The following is a 20,426-nucleotide window of genomic DNA, read 5'->3' on the forward strand; positions in this document are numbered from 1 at the left end:
TTTTGTCTGTACCGTACCTCCGTTTCGTATCCGCGTCGCGATCAAGAGCCCGTATCTCCGTAACGTCGCTGCGATCATCGCGTGTTCATTTCCTCCCACCATGTCGTCGACTGCGGAAGTGTTTGAGAATTTGACGATTGCTTGCGCGTCCTTCATTGTTATTCACAATAATATAACGAAAAAAAAAAACAAAAAAGGCGACGTTGGTGGGAGTTAGAATTGTTCAAAAACAGAGAAAGATGTAAGACGCCGCGAACACGTCCAGACTGGCGCCGACCCGTACCGTATCGCCTTTGAACGGGTCGAAAAACCGACTCGCGATGGATCGGAGCGTACCTCTATCCGTATCGAGACACCGTACCACCGTACCGTACCGAACGGGCGTCCAAACTAGCGTTCTTGATCGCGACGCTGATACGAAACGGAGGTACGGTACGGACAAAAGAACATGTCTGGACCCAGCTTAAAGCTCGGTCCAGACATGTTCTTTTGTCCGTACCGTACCTCCGTTTCGTACCAGCGTCGCGATCAAGAACGCTAGTTTGGACGCCCGTTCGGTACGGTACGGTGGTACGGCATCTCGATACGGATAGAGGTACGCTCCGATCCATCGCGAGTCGGTTTTTCGGCCCGTTCAAAGGCGATACGGTACGGGTCTGCGCCAGTCTGGACGTGTTCGCGGCGTGCATTGGTCGTGTTCTCTGTCACTACCCGAATCAGCGTGAAAAATGCAGTGGGATAACTTTAATATTGTGAAGCTTATCGATGGATATAGGGCCAGGGAAGTAATGTGGGATCCCGGAAACAGGAATTATTATAATAAAAATATAAAGCAAGATGCATGGGAGGAACTGTCTTTCGAAATGGAGTGCGGTGTCGACGATATGAAGAAGAAGATGGATGCTTTATTGGCTGGGTTGCGCCGGGAGAAAATGAAGATGAAAAAATCAGAAGGAACTGGCAAAGGTAAGCTTGTAATTAAAATAAATTGTACAAATGTTCATAAATATTTAACTTATATTTAATATTATTTATATTTTTTTTTTGTTTTCTTTCACTGTAATTTGTACTTCAACTGTAATTGTATTTCAATGTAATATTTTAGTGTTTATTTATTTATTTATTTATATTTTAAATGCAAATTTACAGAATAAAAAATTCCAATAACAAATAAACATTATACAAATACACAATCATAATTGCCTAATTAGCGATTTAAATTTATTAATGCTCAGGTGGAAAATGTCGATGTCAGTGGCTAGTGAGTTTAGAAGGACTATCATTCTTCCGAGAGTATTATAACTGTTGCATATAATAATTTAAGTAATGTTTCTCTCAACTGTTAAAATGTTAACCTCAATACAAGCTTTAGTCCTAGTGAGGTTAATTATTTGTGTAAAAAAAACAAAACATAAAAGTACGATGAGAAATTATAAATAAAATAAAATAAAAATAAAATTTATTATGTAGGTACTCACCATATTTAACTTGTAAGTACTATTATTTATTATGTAGGTACTTACTATATGTGTAGTACCAACTTAACTCTCTAAACCCATACATCTTAAATCTACATTTCAATCTTGTGGCCAGGGGGCAACTGATCTGTACTAATAAAATAATTTTTTATTCAAGGTTCTGCAGATGTTTATGTGTCGACCTGGTTTCCATTCAAGCATCTACTGTTTCTGTTGGACAGAAACAAACCACGGAAAAGGCTAAATACGGTAAGTTTTACATTAGTGATATTTACATTTATAAATTCAAGGCATACGATCTTGCCACGGCAACTTTCCAGTAGTACAGCAATAATCAGCGATTTCATTTCGTATAGCTTGTACTGATATGGATGATCTGCGAGGTATATTTGCAATCGGTAAAAAAGATGTTGTTTCCTCGTCGTTCCTCCACGTTCCTGGTATAAATAGGTCTTCATCATTTTCAGTATCAATACTACCTGGTGGAGTGTACATGTTTCTTGAATTTTCACTTTTCCTTAAAAAGTTATGCAAGTGGGCTACTGTTAACACAACCAATTGGGCTATTTTAGGTTCGAGTAACATAGGTTTTCTCAAAACTCTAAATACATTTGCGGATATCCCGAACGCATTCTCTACAACTCGTCGAGCTCTGGACAATCGATAATTGAAGATTTTTTTTTGGGATCCTTTAGGGTGCACACCTGGATAGGGCTTCATAAGATGCATGCCTAGTGGAAATGCACTATCGCCTAAAAAGTAGTATGGTATAGTTTTTTGTCTGCCTCTTAAGGTGTTTGCGGCTGGCAAATTTAATGATTCTTCATCCATCTTTCTTTTAAGAACTGAATCATTAAATACACCTCCATCTGAAATCCTACCTTGACATCCTACATCGATAAAAATAAAGTTATAAGAGGAATCCACTAAAGCGAACATAACAATACTAAAGAAATTCTTATAATTATAGTATTCTGTTCCACTGTTGAAGGGTGCCTGCAGGACTACGTGTTTTCCATCCATAGCTCCCAAAACGTGAGGAAACTGCCAAAGTTCTTGAAACTCGTTTGCAATAGTGAACCATTCTTGAGATGAAGTCGGCAACTGAAAAGAAACGGTTTTGATTATTTATTATTTTACAGGAAGAAATGCAGAGCGCTGATGAATCCTCAAACGCACAAGACACGGCTTCAACAAGTAAGGCCACAGAATCAGAGGATTCGACCTGTGTCTACCCGTCGTCCGAAAATACGCCACCTTTCAAATCTCCAGCGGCAAATTATAAGAAAAAGAAGGTTCTTAGTATGGACCAACAAAACCAGCACATGTTGCAGTCTGCATTTGATGTGCTTAAAGCCAGTGCAGCGAAAGCAATCACTGCTTCTAGACCCGCTACTTCTGATGTATCCCTAGATGAAAGCCAGATGTTTGCAAATTACGTGGCTGTCAAATTAAAGACATATTCACAGCGAACCAAGAATGCCCTACAGCATCAAATAGCTAACTTGTTTTTTTTTGCTGATAACGGAGAATTCGAAAACATTCCACCAGCTACACGAGGGTATTTTACTCAGCCACCAACAGCTCTTCCTCCACGTATGTTCGAATCTCCACATCATTCGCCTTTGCAGACGGTTGCAACTACACAACCATGTACTCCGTCTCCAGTTCATGCTGAACAAGAATCTTCATATTCTCTCCAACAAGACTCTGAAGATTCGTTACAAGATTTACTAAACTGCTAAACGCATTTTAATTAAGATTAAAATTATTGTACTTACTTAATTATTTTATGTTAACTTTTAAGTAATAAAGAAAACTCACCTTTATCAGTCCTTTTAATTCGTCGACGATAGCTTGACAGGTTTCTCGAACTATGATGCTTATTGATTGTTTGGATACTCTGAATGTGTATTGCAAGCTGGTATAAGAATCTCCTGTAGCCAAATAACGCAAAGTTATGCTTAATCTATCTTGTATCGAAATAGATTTTCTAAATGTGGTATCCGCCTTTTTTATTTTTGGCCCAATTAAATTAATGAAGTACTCGAAGTCGCTTGGTGACATGCGAGTGAAGTTTTTGTATTTTCCACTTATGTTTTGAAATTTTAAATCTCTCATTAAAGCTCTTCCGCCACATCTTTCTCTGTTTTTGAACAATTCTAACTCCCACCAACGTCGCCTTTTTTGTTTTTTTTTCGTTATATTATTGTGAATAACAATGAAGGACGCGCAAGCAATCGTCAAATTCTCAAACACTTCCGCAGTCGACGACATGGTGGGAGGAAATGAACACGCGATGATCGCAGCGACGTTACGGAGATACGGGCTCTTGATCGCGACGCGGGTACGAAACGGAGGTACGGTACGGACAAAAGATGATGCGTCCAGAGTTTTTGGATCGCGACGCTGGTACGAAACGGAGGTACGGTACGGACAAAAGAACATGTCTGGACCCAGCCTAAAGCTGGGTCCAGACATGTTCTTTTCTCCGTACCGTACCTCCGTTTCGTATCAGCGTCGCGATCAAGAACGCTAGTTTGGACGCCCGTTCGGTACGGTACGGTGGTACGGCGTCTCGATACAGATAGAGGTACGCTCCGATCCATCGCGAGTCGGTTTTTCGACCCGTTCAAAGGCGATACGGTACGGGTCTGCGCCAGTCTGGACGTGTTCGCGGCGTCTTACATCTTTCTCTGTTTTTGAACAATTCTAACTCCCACCAACGTCGCCTTTTTTGTTTTTTTTTCGTTATATTATTGTGAATAACAATGAAGGACGCGCAAGCAATCGTCAAATTCTCAAACACTTCCGCAGTCGACGACATGGTGGGAGGAAATGAACACGCGATGATCGCAGCGACGTTACGGAGATACGGGCTCTTGATCGCGACGCGGATACGAAACGGGGGTACGGTACGGACAAAAGATGATGCGTCCAGAGTTTTTGGATCGCGACGCTGGTACGAAACGGAGGTACGGTACGGACAAAAGAACATGTCTGGACCCAGCTTAACATGATATTGCCATTGATTCAGGATCTCATCGGAGAGGTTCTGGTGGGACACCCAAACTAATAAAACTTTACAGTTAAAAATAAATAGTTTCATACCTGAACCATGATGATGGGTCCACCGTTTCCATACAACAGTGGCTTCATCAAAGGCATAAGTTCACCGTACCACTTCTGCACTTCTTGCTTATAATCTACATTGGGAGGAAAAACATACGAACGTTATGAAAAAAGAACTTTGTGAAAAAATATTTGTGAAGAAAGATCAACAATTTAATCATTTGTACCATACCTTCGTCACTGGTTCTCAGTGTGATATTTGGATAGTAGGAAAGCAGCCAGTAGGGAAATCCTCCCTGGAATAAAACAGTGAAAATATACAAAAATCATATATTTACAGGAAAACATTTCTAGATTCTCGTTGCGAATAATTTCTGAATCTCGTGCAGCAATTCAAAACAACCATCACAACAGGAAAAAGCACTTTATTAATATCACTAGAAAAATATATTTATATCAACAATGAGACAATAAAATTATGTTTTTTTAGACCGATACCTGTTGATAAGAGTTATTTATATGTAAGACTAATAAAAATAGTACCTTACCATTAAAATATTTAATCCAAAGCGGTTGGAACATTTTGTATAACGTTTTTATTTTTGTAGACGATAAATTAGTAACTTCCCGAGGAATTCTTTTAGAAACATCTGAGATTTTAGTAATAAGTTCATCAGAAGGAATGAAAATAACGGAAATATTCATTTTATCATTTTCCACTCTAACAACTACAAAATATTGTTTTTTTATTGATTTCGAAAATAGACCACTTCAAAAATATTGGGTACAAAGATCAAAGGTCTTAACTATTATTTTTACGAGTTTATTTGAGCGCTATATTAGCTCTCATATAAATTAGCGGTGTATAACTTTAATAACTTTTGAAGATTATATACATCAATTTAATAACGAAATAATACTAATAAATCTAAACGTAACATGAAACAGAACAAGATAAAGAAAAATAAAAAGGTAACGGTCTCAACTGTAAATCGAACCCAGGATCTTTGTCTTAGCGGGACAATGCCTCTAACAACTCGGCCATTGGGAGCTAATTTTTTTACGCCTTTTTGTCGATATCATATTTATATTATATATTGTCTTGTTCTGTTTCATATTTTGTTTATTTTTCTGTGTATTATTCTGAATCAAATTTCGTTCAGATTTATTAGTATTATCTTCTACGTCAAACTTTTCTTCTTCTGATTGCCCTCTCCAATCGGATGCACTTCTACAGAAAGAACTCTGCAAGAACTGCACAAGTTTCGAAGTCATTGACGTGTACCTACTTCCCTTATCATGTTTATACTATTCTTCCCCTGGATTGTCAGTTGGGTAAATATTGCATAATCTCTGAATATATACGACTCAAAAACAGTTGAATGAGTCCATTTGAAAAACAAATCATCCAACTAACAGTTTATCATAATATTTTAATTTTGGGAGGAGTTGAACTGCTGGATTTACTAGACAAATACCAATTGAACAAAAGAATCATGTTTTAATTATATTTGTGTCAATGTATTAATCAGAAAGTGAGAACAATGAGATGTTTTCTCTTTAATGACCGATATTTGTTGAAATAACAATGAACATCATAAAAAGAGAACATTAAATTATAAATATTTGATGTTATTATAACGTGCATTGATTATTTTATTAATTTGGTGAAATGAATGATAATTTATTGTGAGAAATTATTTATTCTAAAGCTGCGATGACCACTTTAAACTTATTGGTAAACCAGCAACTCTCCAATGGGTTTGCTATGTTTGGTGAATTGGCAAGGGTGCCCGGGTTCATCGGGTGAGGTGTGTTTGGGGGTGGTTGCACTTGCCCACCAGCTGCGTGGCGGGCCAGATCGAGAGAGGCCGGATTGGGGGACCCTTTGACCTATCTAGCTGGTCTCTCTCGACCCATCGTCTTGCACCGCAGCGGGAGGGATGGATTCATACGTCCGTCACTCCTGGACACACTCACCACTAGATTCCACCCCTCATGCTTTTTTTCCTTCCCACAACTTCCTTCACTTAATTTCCATAAAATGACCCTCCACACAACATCCCCAAAAATGATATAGGCCCTATAGGAAATTATTTTCCTCGGGACCTCTTGTCTTTGCCTTCATAATATACAACGGTGAAATGCGAAAATATTAGGATTTTTATGAACACGTGTTCCGACATCGTAATTTGCATTTTAATAATTTTTTTTTAGGAAACCTATTAATACGAATAATTTGAAGAGATTCTTAATAAATTGTCAATATTCTTTCTATATTGGTTAATTTTTCTCCGTGTGTGTGCGTGTTGTTAACAAAATACTTTTTGAGGTTGGTGTCATTTTTCAGTCTTTTTTGCGAATATGAAACGTTCCCCAACGAAAATATCCTGTAAAGAATTATGATAATAGGGTTTCTGTCAGCCTAAAATATTCTGATGTGTTTCTTCCTGAAGTTATTGATTTTCGTTCGGAATCTTACCAAATCTCTTTCAGCACAAATGTAAGGGCCAGGTCTCAAGATGACGTACAAGTCTTCTTCCTGCGCCAACTGTATGAACCTCACCAGGTCTTGGTCACCTTCCCACTTATACTGGCCTTTCTCCGGCTCATGAAAACTCCACTCCACGTACCTGAAATAAACAATCATTATTTTAACCACTTATTTGGTTCTGTATACATATCTATCTTGAGTTTTAGCTGACTGCCGACTTCATTCTCAATGGGACTGCCCAGCGAAAGCCGTTTAGCTGTCTTGGTACGTGATGATGCAAGTTCATAACCTTGTATACTTACGTATTCGATTTTAGATCTCATTTGGTCTTTTAAATTATCTCTTGTTACTCTTCTATTTTCAGATTGCGGTGTCTTTAACACTAAACTAACTATGTGAGTTCTTGCATACTGCTTGCTAACTCCGTATGCAGGGACATTGAAGGGTCTAGAGTGGTTAAAAAAAGTAGCTTCGTTAAAAAATAGAGTCTTGTGTGCGGTGAAGGAATAAAACATATTATGTTTACTTATAACGCCTTTGGGAAAGTAGTGGGGTCCCCTCCAATGTGTGTACATATCTATATACATTAAAATGAATATTTATCTGTTTGTCCCGTACGCGTTCCTCTACCATCATCCGATTTCGCTGAAATTTTCAAAGTTTGTTCTTATTAGTGCCAGGAGTGTTTAAATAGTGGTTTGAACGGTCGAGAACGCTCTAGAAAGACTTCTCACTGGAATGAGAAATAAACAATCATAAATGATGATTTTTTAAAAATAATTATATGAACCAACTAAACACTTGTTGTTTATCTGTAAGATATCATACTCGTATGTTCGCTCTCGACTCTCCCTTAATAAAATAAGATAGTTTATGGAAAATTAAGACCTATTTTTCAAAGCTATATAATTATCTTGTTATTTTATTACGCCATGGTAAACTTGAAAATCTATGGAGTGTATAGTATGGACTGTATCACCCCGGGAACAGCTATATGTTGAAGGTATTTTAAGATAATTTACACTTAAAGAAATAACATAATTATCAGGTACACCCAGTTGTCAGGTACTCTAAAACTGACAGCCTCAAAACTTAACCCCAAACCATTTATAAGTCTCCGAGGAACGCCGGGTACACGTTACCTAGTTTTATATAAAATTAAATCATTGAAGAAGATAATACTAATAGATCTAAAACCTGGGGAAAATAGTTGAGGATAACAACAAAGCCGGTAAAACAGATCTCTGGCTCGATTCCCAATTACGACCGTTACCTACTAGCTAAAATTACACTACAGCAATAAATAACACATAAAATTTATGATTTAATCATAAAACAATGTAAGCAAAATGAAGAAAGAAAACCACACAATGAAATGAAAAAAATGGCTTAACCTCTCAGGCCTCTAGCAAATAGACCGTTATATTTTTAAAAGATGTTGTCAAGAAGTCGAAGAATTGTATTTTCGCAAATGGAAAATTTCTTAAAACTAAAAACTGAAAAAGAAGAAATACACCTTCAAATTTTATTATTATAAATAAACATATCATTTTTTAAATACTAAAATTTTAAAATCAAAAGTTATGAAATTGTCGCGTTTTTTCGCACAACCACTGAACTAATATTACCTCACTTATCTTTGTTTCATTAAAAAAAAATGATAAAAAATTCACAAAGTTTCATTAATTTTTTTCAAATTGCGGTCGGAACTTTTGGTTAGAGGTGTACATTTTAACTGTTTTTGCTAATTTGTGTGGAGGGGTGCCCAATTTGCCTGGGGGTGCCCCTGCCCCCCCCCCCCCCCCTATGCAGATGAAACCATAACTGTAATTTTATCTGTAAGCGAGCCCCCAGTTTAATTAGCATTACACTCAGAATTTCTTTTTAGATATTTAATTCAAAAGGGATGTTGGATCGCCTATTTTTTACGTCTAAAGACAGTAAGGTAGACGCAACAATTTCTATCAGATTATATGAGCTGTTCCCAAAAGCGAACAAATCGACTCTACGGGGAGTAGCTGTTTGTTCGTAAATAACTTAGACACAGCAGAGGCAGGGAGTTCTGACCTGAATAAATGGAAAATATTACCACATTGTATTTTGAGCATGTTCTTCTCAAAAATTAATTTTGCATGGGAGAATTGACCAGAGTATAAATGGAAAATATTAGCATATTGTATTTTGTGCACATTTTACTCACGAATTAATGTTGCGTGGTTTTTTAGTGTAGAATAGTTGGTTTGAGGGTGTGTTTCGTACTGGACAGTGGAAATTAATGTTTTATAGAAGGTAATCATTGTCAACAGCGTTATTAATGATTTTGTATAGAAATGTTTGGGCTTTACTAAAAGGGGCAAGCGAATTACTCTTTTATACATTATGACTTTTATAGCCGACTGCAGTCTTTTGGTCAAGTGCAGATTAGTGCTCCGCATACTAAGTATGCAGAAGTAGGGATTGATCAATAAAAGGTTAAAGAACCTTAATACCACTGTAATTCTTGAAATTAAAGATGGAATAAAAGATAGATGGATTAAAAATTAAAGATAGGCGCATACATTGATTGTCCAAAGCGATGTTTTAAAAGTTTGTTTTTTTTCCATTACAGGTGGATAAGATTAAAGGAAAACAAGAAAGGGGAATAGAATGAAGAACAGAAATAATAACAAAGTAATATAACGAATTACAGAAATAATAATAGAATGAAAGACCAAATAAAGAACAATATAAATAAACGAATAAATAAAGGAATAACAAAAGAATTAATAGAATGAAGGAAAGGATAGTAATTAAATAATAAAAAGTTGAAATTTCGTACGTGGAGACGGCGTTAATTCCGGCAGCCCTCATGGTCCTGAGTCGGTCCCTCCAGTACTGGTGAGGGCTTCTGAAGTAGTGCAGAGAACCGGACACGTAGCGGAACGGCTTTCCGTCCATCGTGAACGTGTTTCTGTCGTAGTCTATGCTGAATGACCTGTTCCCACCATCGCGAACTTCCTGAAAGTTAAGAGGCATAGCATAACCATGTCAAGAAAATACATATTTCTTACATTCGTCAACCCATTTTATATTGAGAAGTTTAAAAAATACCCCCGACGTCTTTTTTTAGCCAATGTCATCTGACATGGGCAATAACGCAGATCTTACGCTAACTTTGTTTAGAGGTGTGGAGTTGACTTAAAAAACAGGTGCTGATTATTATTTGCAATGCCTAAACGGCATGAAAGCATCCTAGAAGATTTTTTCAAAACATTCAACATTTACTCTGACGATTATTATTCATGCAGATGTATAGTTTTAATGGAAAACATGTTGTTGTTGGTAAACAAAAAATTTTTATCTACTTTAATCTCGTCATCTTAAAAGCATTCGTTTTGTAATTCGTTTAAAAATTAAATAAATCAACCACAGCATTAAAAAATATAACAGTTCCGCAAAAGAATTTTGCTAGAAAAATTACTGCTATGGCCTTCTCCAAAGTCCGGATAAAATTTTAATGTTTCTTCAATTTTTAGTTATATTTACGTGTATGATACTATTTAATCAATTCATTTAAACAGTTTAAAAAATGCATTGTTGATAGTATGCTGATGTTTTTTACCACTGTGTGTTCGTCCTGTAAACCGAAGGCTATTACTCCCACAGCCAGCATCAATACTACCAGCGTGCCGTACATTCCTAATATATGGCGGGTTGGTTTTAACATCGTCCTGGGTTTTAAATACTGCTCCTTTTCAAAAGTTTGTGTCTTTTGTTTATTTATTTACTCCATCCCTTGGTTAAACTGCTAAAAAAAGATAAGTACCTACTAGAATTAATTTAATTTACTGTGTCATGTTTTTGGTACTGAGCATGTCTCACTGTTCATCACTGTTTCTGACGATATAATTGTATCGATATCGCTATGTAGATAGTAATGATATTGTTAGTCGATGCCACAGTGATATCGAATCTCTCAGATCCAGTCATGTAACTATGTACTTCAGTCTTATTGTATTGTCGCGATAAAGATTTTATTAGTCTTTAGATGTTGTTTCTTTCGTGGCCTGTTGTTGTTACATTTTATGTCTACTCAGTAGTGAAACGTGTCTTAACGGAATTTGTAAAAAGGTAGGCATAAATAAATATTTTTTAAATTAACCTTTATCTGAAATAACACTTGCTTTGAATGTACACATAAATTCGAATATCGACTGTGGCTTGGTAAAACCCTTCAAACCACAAAATAAAAACGTAATGTATTTACAAATTGGTAAAACTATTTAAAAGTATCGAAGTTTATTTGAAATTGGTTTTTAGTTTTTCAATATTTTGATGTAAAATACTGTAATTCTATTTATAATTATAAGAGATTTGAGTAATTTCGTCTACGGTTTTCTCCAAATAACAAAAAAAAATATGTAGGTATAAATAAATTTTTTGGTATTAAAAATCTCTTAATCAGCAAAAAATACTTGATCATGTTGTACTTTGACGACTATTCTGTTTGATACCACTGAAAAGTAACTTTTCCAAAAAAGCTGTCCTGAGAGGTTTTACCAAAACACAATCGATATAATTAAGCACTTAAGGTTATTACTAAATAAAATGCCAAATTGATATTTTTTATATTGTTGGTAATTTCTTAATTATGTTTGACATATATTTATTTATTTAGATCTTTCAAGGCGATTACACTTTTTGTACCTACATAGAATGCATTTCCATTTATCACGTTGCAAATAAATAAATAACGTATTTTCAAATATTTGCTTTGAAAGCTATAGTTTTCTTTATTTTACACTCAAGTCCTCAGTGCGGTTATGTCATATACATGTACTTGATATTTTTTTTAATATTTAAGCAAGTGGGATGTCAATGATTATTAAATTTGAAGATATCTGCAAATATTAAAGTTTATTTAAATAATTAAATACATTTACACAGTCGATAATCACACATACTGCAAACATTTGCATTGACAGTATATTATAATATAATATAATATAATATAATATAGGCATATGGAAAAATAAGTTTGTAGTATTAACAGGAGTCTTGTGCAGTTTGTCAAAACATCAATAAAGCTCCAGGTACCTAGGGGTACCCGCAGTAGCCACATATCGCGCGCAATTAATTGATTTAAAAAATATAATCAAATATAAAAGAGCAGCGAATCTCAAGCCGATGCACTATGTAGTAATGCAAAATCGTGTGTTTTTGGTTTGAAAATTTGGTCGTCTGGAAATGTTTCAGATGCTTTAATTAAATACTGCAAGTAGAAATACATCTTGGCCTTTGAAATAATCGAGTATTTTTTAGGTAAGTCTTTTTATAAGCCCAGAAAAAAATAATGTATAAGGCCTATGAAAACTGCTTTAAAGTTTAAAATCTCCTACTTACGAACCCATTTTCGGATATGATTTTATTGAATAATGTGGCAAATTAAATTATTTATAAAATGATCGGAAAAAAAATAAATATTTATCCCTGAACATCCACAAAATAAAATGAAAGGCACTTTTTGGTCATGTTTTTTCTTGCATGAATCAAAACAGGCGGATGGTGTTAAGCGGGAATTTAAACCTTATCGCCATCTACGTAAGGGGTGTTATTGATAGCGGCTCGATTTAAAATATTACACAACGTATGGCATCGCCTTAAGTGGAAACACAGACTGCTTTATTCTCAAAACGAGTTTTTTTAGTTTGTCAATTTCGTCATCCTGATTCTGCATAGGAGTGATGGTCCAGTAAAAGTTGTAGGCTGCAAAAAACTCTGGGGATTGACGTAAACTAACATTTACTACATTTTAACTTGAACAGAAAGAAAGGTAACAATAGTGCTCCCAGTGGCAGGATCACAGGGAGCTCGTGTGCATCATCTCAGGTACTTATTATAATTACTTTCTGGCATGGCAATCAGTGGCGGCTCGTGACTTTTAGGTGTACTAGAATGCTAATATTACAAAAATGGCATTATTTATGTTGTTGTAGCCGAAAACGTCTGTTTTTCGAAAATTCGATTTTTAATGAAGATTTTCAGGAAATCCGTGTGGCGCACGGCTAACCTGATATTTCCTGAAAATTTTCATACAATAATCGATTTTCGAAAAAAAATTAAAAATCGTTTTGGACTAAACAAAAAGACAAAATTTTGACCTTTTCCAGAAAAAAAACATCACAATTTTTTGGCTATTCAATAAATAAAACAAATTTAGAAAGAGTAAAGGAAATGCGAGATCTTGACATAATAATGGATGAGAAAGTAGACATTACGGCCCACATTCAACAAACTGTGAATAAGGGTATGAAAACATTTGGTTTTATACTAAGAACACTTAAAAACTTTGAATCTTTACAAATCATAAAACTATTGTTAGAAGCCTGATAGAACATAACTCCATAGTTTGGTCGCCCTTCTACGATGTACATATTCATAATGTTGAAAAAATTCAAAGAAAATTTCTACGCTTCGTCAATTTTAAACTTAACATCCCTTTAGAACACATAAATTACCTGTCATTATTGAATCTTTTAAATATTCCGACATTCTAAAACAGAAGAAAAATAAACGACCTAACCTTTTTGACGGCCGGCGTGGTCTAGTGGTATACGCTTTTGACTACAGATCCGAAGGTCGCGGGTTCGAACCCGGCGTGCGCAAATAAATTTTATTTGATTAATTTGTGTTATTTCACAATTAATTAATTTAAAATAATATATAGTATATTTGCGGCACGTTCCAGAGTGGAAGATACTCTCAGTATCGCCCTGGTGTAAGACCACCATTCAGAATTGAAACGTTGCTTGAAATGGCTTTAGCCGTGTTTGGTGACCAGATCTGAATAGCCAGGTACTTCCCCACCTTCCTCTTCCCCATCTCCCTCCCCTCCCCAATACCCTCAGCCTCACAACATACCCCAATTGGGGATGCCATAGTCTCACTGGCTCCAGACGGGAGCAGTTGGGACTCTTGTGCGGTATTACTGTAAAAAAAAAAAAAAAAATTAAAATTATTGAACTCTAAATTCGATTTTTGTGAACTCCTCCATTTAATAAATCTACACATACCTACACGAACAACTAGGCAAATATCAACATTTTACATACATACATTTCATTCCAACCATAGTTTTCACTCTCCAATACAACGTGTACACAGTCTTGGTAACAAATACTTAACAATATAAATGTATTTGACAATAATTTGAACTTGGCAAACTTTAAACGGAGTATGTGCGAACTATTTTTACCTAATTTGTAAACTATTGTTATTTTTCATTTTCAAAAACTAAACCCTTCCACACACTTTTCCACAAATGATCATCTAGTCCAGTGATTCCCAAAGTGGTCTATATCGACCCCCAGGGGTCTATGACAACCTGCAAGGGGTCTATGTCAGCGAAAAAAAAATTGGGGGTCCATGAAAAGTAAATGGGGGTCCACGATAGTGGATCTCAACTGACATTTATATGTACCTATTTACTTACACTTAACCGACACTAAAGGTGAATTAATATTTCATGTTTTGAAGGATTACTTCATTGAAAAAGCAATCCCTTTATCAAATGTAGTTACAGATAGTAGTTACCGATGGAGCACCTGCCATGGTTGGACGCTATCGTGGATTTATAAGCTATTTAAAACAAAATGTGCCAGGGGTGATAGCAATACATTGTGTCATCCATCGACAACATTTAGTTGCTAAAAATTTGAGTGTTAGATTACATGAATCTATTCAATTAGTCATTGATGCAGTAAACCGAATCCGAAGCAACGCGTTGAATAAGCGGTTATTTGCGCAGTTGCATGAAGAAAATGACGAACACTTTCATCAATTACTCCTTCACACTGAAGTACGCTGGCTGTCGAAAGGCTAGAATGACAATTAGAAAAGACAATTTAATGAAGTGGAAAACAGACATCGCCTATTTAACAGATTTGTTTACAAAATTTAATATGGTTAATTTGCAGTTAAAAGGCGACAGTCTAAATTTAATTAAAACAAAGTCCATCTTATCAGCGTTTCTTGCCAGAGTTAAACTAATGAAGCAAAATATTGGACGGGGCGAATTTTCCCAGTTCCCCAATTTGTCACAGACAAACTGCCAGGAAGACGACGTTTCAACCTACGTTCAACATTTAAATGCCCTCTATTCAGATTTTGAAACTAGGTTTGAGGATTTTTTGACCATGGTAATACCACCGTGGATAATTAACCCATATATGGTGACATAGAAGAAACGAATGTCATAAAACAAGAGGAACTGAATGAAATAAGTACAAACGAAGAACTTAAGGTTCAGTTTAAGCACGGATATCAGCACTTCTGGCTGCAAAAAAACATACCCGTTACTTATCCCATATTATGGAATATAGCGAGGAAATTTTTAATTTCCTTTCCATCTTCATACCTCCCTAAAGGAGGTTCAGCGCTGTTACCAATCTCCTAACAAAAAAAAGAAACAGACTGGTCATCATTAGCCGAGGAGACTTAAGATTAAACCTTACAAAATTGACGCCAAATATTGATAATTTATTATTAAAGCATCAGGTTCTTCCCACTAAAACATTTACTTATTGCTTAGTTTATTTTATGTTACGTTTATTTTATATAACAGATACAAAATTTTATAGTAGTTTTAATTTAAATTCAATTAATAAATGTATAAAACTGAACATGTGTTTTTACTTTAAGTTTTTAACACTAAACTTCACAACAGTTAGAAATTTACTAAAAATCAATATCAGGTAAGTAGGGGGTCTACCAAAAACAGAAAACATGGCAAGGGGTCTACGGCACAACAAAGTTTGGGAACCTCTGATCTAGTCCAATGATACTCAACCTTTTTCTTCTGCGGGCCATATTCATATGTTTGTAAAGCTACGCGGGCCGCAACGCTATACTGGTATGACAAAAAATATCATGAAACCCACCACCCCCGTTTTTTTGGAAATCCATTTGAGTAACCATCAGTGTTGCCAACGGATCTTGGCCTAATGTCGCCGTTTTTCAAACATTAAGTAGCCGAATTTCAGTTGCAGTAATTCTAATGAACTCAAATAAATTCTGCCAACATATTCCCCACAAATATTCTACGTGAGCTTGTGATTCCCCCTTTATTATTCGAAATCCATGGGGGGGGGATTCCCCACAACAATTGTTCGAAATCCATGGGGGGGGGGGTAGCTACGGAATTCAATTTCAAAAAAATCCTCACATTTTTCCGGTCGCAAAAAATATTATATCAAATACCGCTGTATTTTTGTTTAGGTAAGTTCAAGAGGTTTTTGTTATGTTTATTAGCTTAAATGGCGATAAATCGCCTTCGTTGGCAACACTGGTAACCATTTCACTTTGGAGCTGTCAAAAATGTATGTGTTGCCACGAGCAAAATTTATGCGCGCATATTTGTCTGTCAAATCTTTGGTTTTTTTTAGATATATCTAACGTGTGCAGTAGCAACACTCTTATACCAGATCTGATGTTGACACGACAACGACTATCCTCTTCGGGTTTCAATTTCTGTACGTCGAAGTCGCAATTAATCTCAAATTAACGTGATATAGAATGCCAGATTATGTAAATCATGTTCCTGACATTAAATGTATTGAGGGCCGCACAAAATAGCTTGGCGGGCCGCAGATTGAGTATGACTGATCTAGTCAATCAAAATTATGCAAGTGCATTATATAAGCAAAATAAATACAAAACAATACAAGAACAACACGTCAACTCACCAGAGATCAAATGAGAAAATAATTCACCGACTCCAGATATTTTTATATCAGAGGGTTCGGCTCGGTAGAACTTCTAACAGGGCCTATAAATCCTACTGATCCCTCAACATAAATATTTAAAAAATCTTTCGTTATCCTACATGTATTTAAAATTACCGATTTTTGAATTTTCATATATAAATTTTTTGATAGATCTAATACGCCTAAATTTCTAATGAGAGAGCTAGGTATAATGCCAGTAGCCGAAATAACAAATGGTAATATTTTTATAGTCTGAGAATGCCAAATTCTTTTAAATTTAGCCCTATGGGCGTTTAAATAAAATAAACATCATCAATAATTTCGAAATTTTCAATCTTTTGCACTCTATCACACTCGGAAGTCACGAGCCACCACTGATGGCAATGCGCTTGAAACAAAAAGCACTAACTGTTCGTGCATGGCCGATCGCCAGCGCACACGCGATAAAAATCTCTTTCAGGAATGGCAACTAAGTGCTCTGTTCAGACGGAGAGTAAAAAAGGTCCCGGTGTTCACTTCCATTCAATTTATTGTAAGCATAACAAATAGTTTAAGTCACTGTCAAGAAAAAAATACCGTAATGTTATTGTGTTCTGTAACCCTGAGTAAAAGATTATGCACAATAAAATGATGTATCGAAATTAAAGACAGACATGTTTTAATAAACTAATTAATAGTTTTTAACGTTACAGTGTCCATCATCTGCCCTGATGATTAACACTGTAACGTTGGCTAAAGAAGGAGTTAGCGCAACACGGCATAACACCCCAAAAACAAATTTAAAAAAAACTTTTGGCCGTGAAAATCTTAAATCGTATTTAATTAATAGTTTACTTACAATCAACAGCACTTTTTCAAAAACAGATACAACGTTAACAAACTGCACTATATTATTTTGAATAACTGTTCAGTTTTAATGGCTCTGAGTGCGCCAATTTCTTTAGACTAGATAGTGGAGAATGTAATACATTTGTATTCAATTCCACGTTGCTTGAGTTGCAGCAGATCGTCTAGGACTGGTATGGTAAACACTGTGTTTGGGTGTACACTGTACACTGTACACTGATAATACAGTTATTGGACGTTTATCGCCTGAGACCGCGGGAGGTCAAACATTGACTAACGCACTCATCCAATAAGATGTGATTGTAAAACAGCGGATAGGAATTTATTTATTGTTATTATCGCGATGGGCGTCGAGAACCAGCGACCAACAAGCTATTTAGATATTCGTGGAAACCAATCGATAATATAGGTGCATTATATTATTAATAAACCACTTTTATGGATCATTAAAAATGCAAATAGTATTATTTAGTTTCGTGTACAGCGCGGTCAAAGTGGTTAAAAAAATATTACACGATGTCTGGAAACTAGTAGTACAAACGTAGTAATTAAAGGGAAACCACTGATTCTACATGACATAGAGAACCCAAAAAAAAACTTTATTTTTCATTCGGAGTATTTTGGTTTTTTTACCTTTTTCCTTTTTACCACAACTAATCTCTTGGAGCAGAGTGTAGGCTTCGGCGCATTTTAAAAGACAGTTTACATCTTATGGTAACCTACTTAACTGATTTTATTTTAATAAATAATTATAAGCAATAATTAGTCGCCTGAAATGTCAATACAAATTGAACATATCTCCCGAGTAAAAATAAATGCCACCAACGGGAATTGAACCCGTACCTTCTGATGTCCGGTCAGGTGCTCTGAACCACTGAGCTATGTCGGCTTATTTCCAACTCGCCAAATAATTCAATATGTACTAGTCTCTCTCTCTCTGGTTTCAATCCTGGGATTGGTTTGCAGCAATTTCATCTAATCTCCTCTTCCATTCTTCCCTGTCTTGTGCGGCTCTTTTGACTTGTGCATATGATGAGCAGCGCTCGTCCACCAGCAGGTCCTCCAGGTACTCTCGGCGTGGGCGTCCCCTAGAGTTGGTCCCCTCGGTCATACCCTCCATTATGACATGCAAGAGGCCTTCTTGTCGTATAACATGGCCGATCCATCTTGCACGCCTTTCGGACAAGGTCCTGAGCAGGTGCCTTCCTCCTTCGATTCTTTGGAGAACCTCCTCATTTGTAATATGGTCTCTCCAGGAAATTCCTAACAGTCTTCTATAGGATCACATCTCAAAAGTCTCTAGTCTCCGTTTATCTCTTTCGGATAGGCATACACCATGTTTCGCAGCCGTACATCAAGATACTCCATACATAGGTCTTGATGAGGAGTATTCTCAGTTTTAGGTCTATATTATTCGATTCTATTATTTTCGACCTTTTATTGAATGCAAGCCTGGCCTGATGTATACGGCTGTCAACCTCGCTCTTAGACCGACCGTCCCATGTTATTTTGCTCCCGAGGTAGACAAACTCCTTGGTGTTCTTTAGTGGAACTCCTGCCATCTCTACTCTCATCTGATGTTGCGTTCGGCCTACAGTCAGCATGTACTAGTACCTCAATCAATTTTTCACCTGTAAACAACCAACTTTATTTACAGAGATATTTTCAATTTGTATTGATATTGCTTATAATTATTTGTTATCCTTTATGTTATGCATAAAAGCTTGTCTTATAAACATTAGTTTATCATCATAAAAAAAATAATGATTTCATTTCATTTGATAATGTGGGCCTCACTAGGTGCTTTAGTGTCGATGTCCAAAGCTTGTATTTATCGTCGGAGTTTTTATGTTTTTCGTGTGCTTGTATAATTGGTCTATTAATTATAGTTTGTGTTTGTCGAAATTTGTTTTTTTGGTCAAAATGTAGTTTAGCAGTGTTTTTTTAATGTATATTTGTCGTATATCTGGTACGTCAAACATGATGAATATTCATTCTGTGTCAGTCACTCTAGATGGTTTTCTGTACCATTTACAAATGACCAATGAGCCGAGTTTGTTGCTCCTCCCCAAACAATGATTCCATATTGTATTATGGATTGACAAAGTGCAAAATATGTGTTTTTCATTTATTTTAATATTTATGTTTCTTACGTTTAGGAAACTGTGTATTGTTTTGAGGAGTTTATTTGTGATTTATTTTGATATGATGTGTCCATCTGAGGTTATGGTCAATTACGATTCCAGGATATGATGAGTCCATCTGAGGTTATGGTCAATTACGATTCCAGGATATGATGAGTCCATCTGAGGTTATGGTCAATTACGATTCCAGGATATGATGAGTCCATCTGAGGTTATGGTCAGTTACGATTCCAGGATATGATGAGTCCATCTGAGGTTATGGTCAATTACGATTCCAGGATATGATGAGTCCATCTGAGGTTATGGTCAATTACGATTCCAGGATATGATGAGTCCATCTGAGGTTATGGTCAATTACGATTCCAGGATATGATGAGTCCATCTGAGGTTATGGTCAATTACGATCCTATATATGATGCGTCCATCTGATTTTATGGCCAATTACGATTCCTCGATATTTTATTTGGTCTGTTATTTTCCAGAAACGATTTTCTACATTACGTTTGCATCGTCATTAATTTGAGTAAAAAAAGATCATTTGATCAACATGAATCGATTCATTTTGACTTTCAACCGGTAGCTCGAAAAGTATATAAAGAACGAAAAACTCTTTTCTTCTGAGGGTCACAAAATTTTTTGGATTAAATTA

At 35.9% G+C, this 20,426-nt stretch overlaps 2 protein-coding genes across 3 annotated transcripts in view; one reads left to right on the plus strand and one right to left on the minus strand.

The window, feature by feature from the left end:
- The window catches only part of Ect3 (Ectoderm-expressed 3), a 30,597-nt gene extending 12,714 nt beyond the window's left edge, over positions 1–17,883 (minus strand). Inside the window, exons 1-6 of one of the 2 annotated variants that reach the window (XM_089634731.1) lie at positions 17,626–17,883; positions 10,646–10,831; positions 9,863–10,041; positions 7,033–7,183; positions 4,783–4,846; positions 4,590–4,684 (exon numbers count right to left, since the gene is read on the minus strand). In XM_089634731.1, the coding sequence (XP_089490857.1) occupies positions 4,590–4,684; positions 4,783–4,846; positions 7,033–7,183; positions 9,863–10,041; positions 10,646–10,750 (594 nt within the window). In that variant the 5' untranslated portion in view covers positions 10,751–10,831; positions 17,626–17,883. Of the gene's footprint in view, positions 1–4,589; positions 4,685–4,782; positions 4,847–7,032; positions 7,184–9,862; positions 10,042–10,645; positions 10,850–17,625 lie in introns of both variants that reach the window. The other variant, XM_089634733.1, reaches the window with a different exon arrangement.
- On the plus strand, positions 860–3,215 carry LOC149421387 (uncharacterized). The gene is made up of 4 exons (XM_089634675.1): positions 860–966; positions 1,636–1,727; positions 2,621–2,904; positions 3,110–3,215. Exons 1-4 carry the CDS (start codon positions 864–866, stop codon positions 3,213–3,215), a joined length of 585 nt encoding a protein of 194 aa, XP_089490801.1. The 5' UTR covers positions 860–863.
- Positions 17,884–20,426: the final 2,543 nt, after the last annotated feature.

The sequence above is a fragment of the Hesperophylax consimilis genome, chromosome 8, assembly GCF_061612785.1.
Source record: "Hesperophylax consimilis isolate HC1 chromosome 8, BYU_Hcon_1.0, whole genome shotgun sequence".
NCBI classification, from domain to species: domain Eukaryota; kingdom Metazoa; phylum Arthropoda; class Insecta; order Trichoptera; family Limnephilidae; genus Hesperophylax; species Hesperophylax consimilis.

Excerpts from the sequence above, each read along its gene's own strand:
- LOC149421387 (XM_089634675.1), top strand. The coding sequence starts at position 864 with ATGGAGTGCGGTGTCGACGATATGAAGAAGAAGATGGATGCTTTATTG. Across the intron at positions 1,728-2,620 it reads CACGGAAAAGGCTAAATACG|GAAGAAATGCAGAGCGCTGA; the intron begins GTAAGTTTTACA and ends ATTATTTTACAG. Across the intron at positions 2,905-3,109 it reads TCCCTAGATGAAAGCCAGAT|ACGGTTGCAACTACACAACC; the intron begins GTTTGCAAATTA and ends TCGCCTTTGCAG.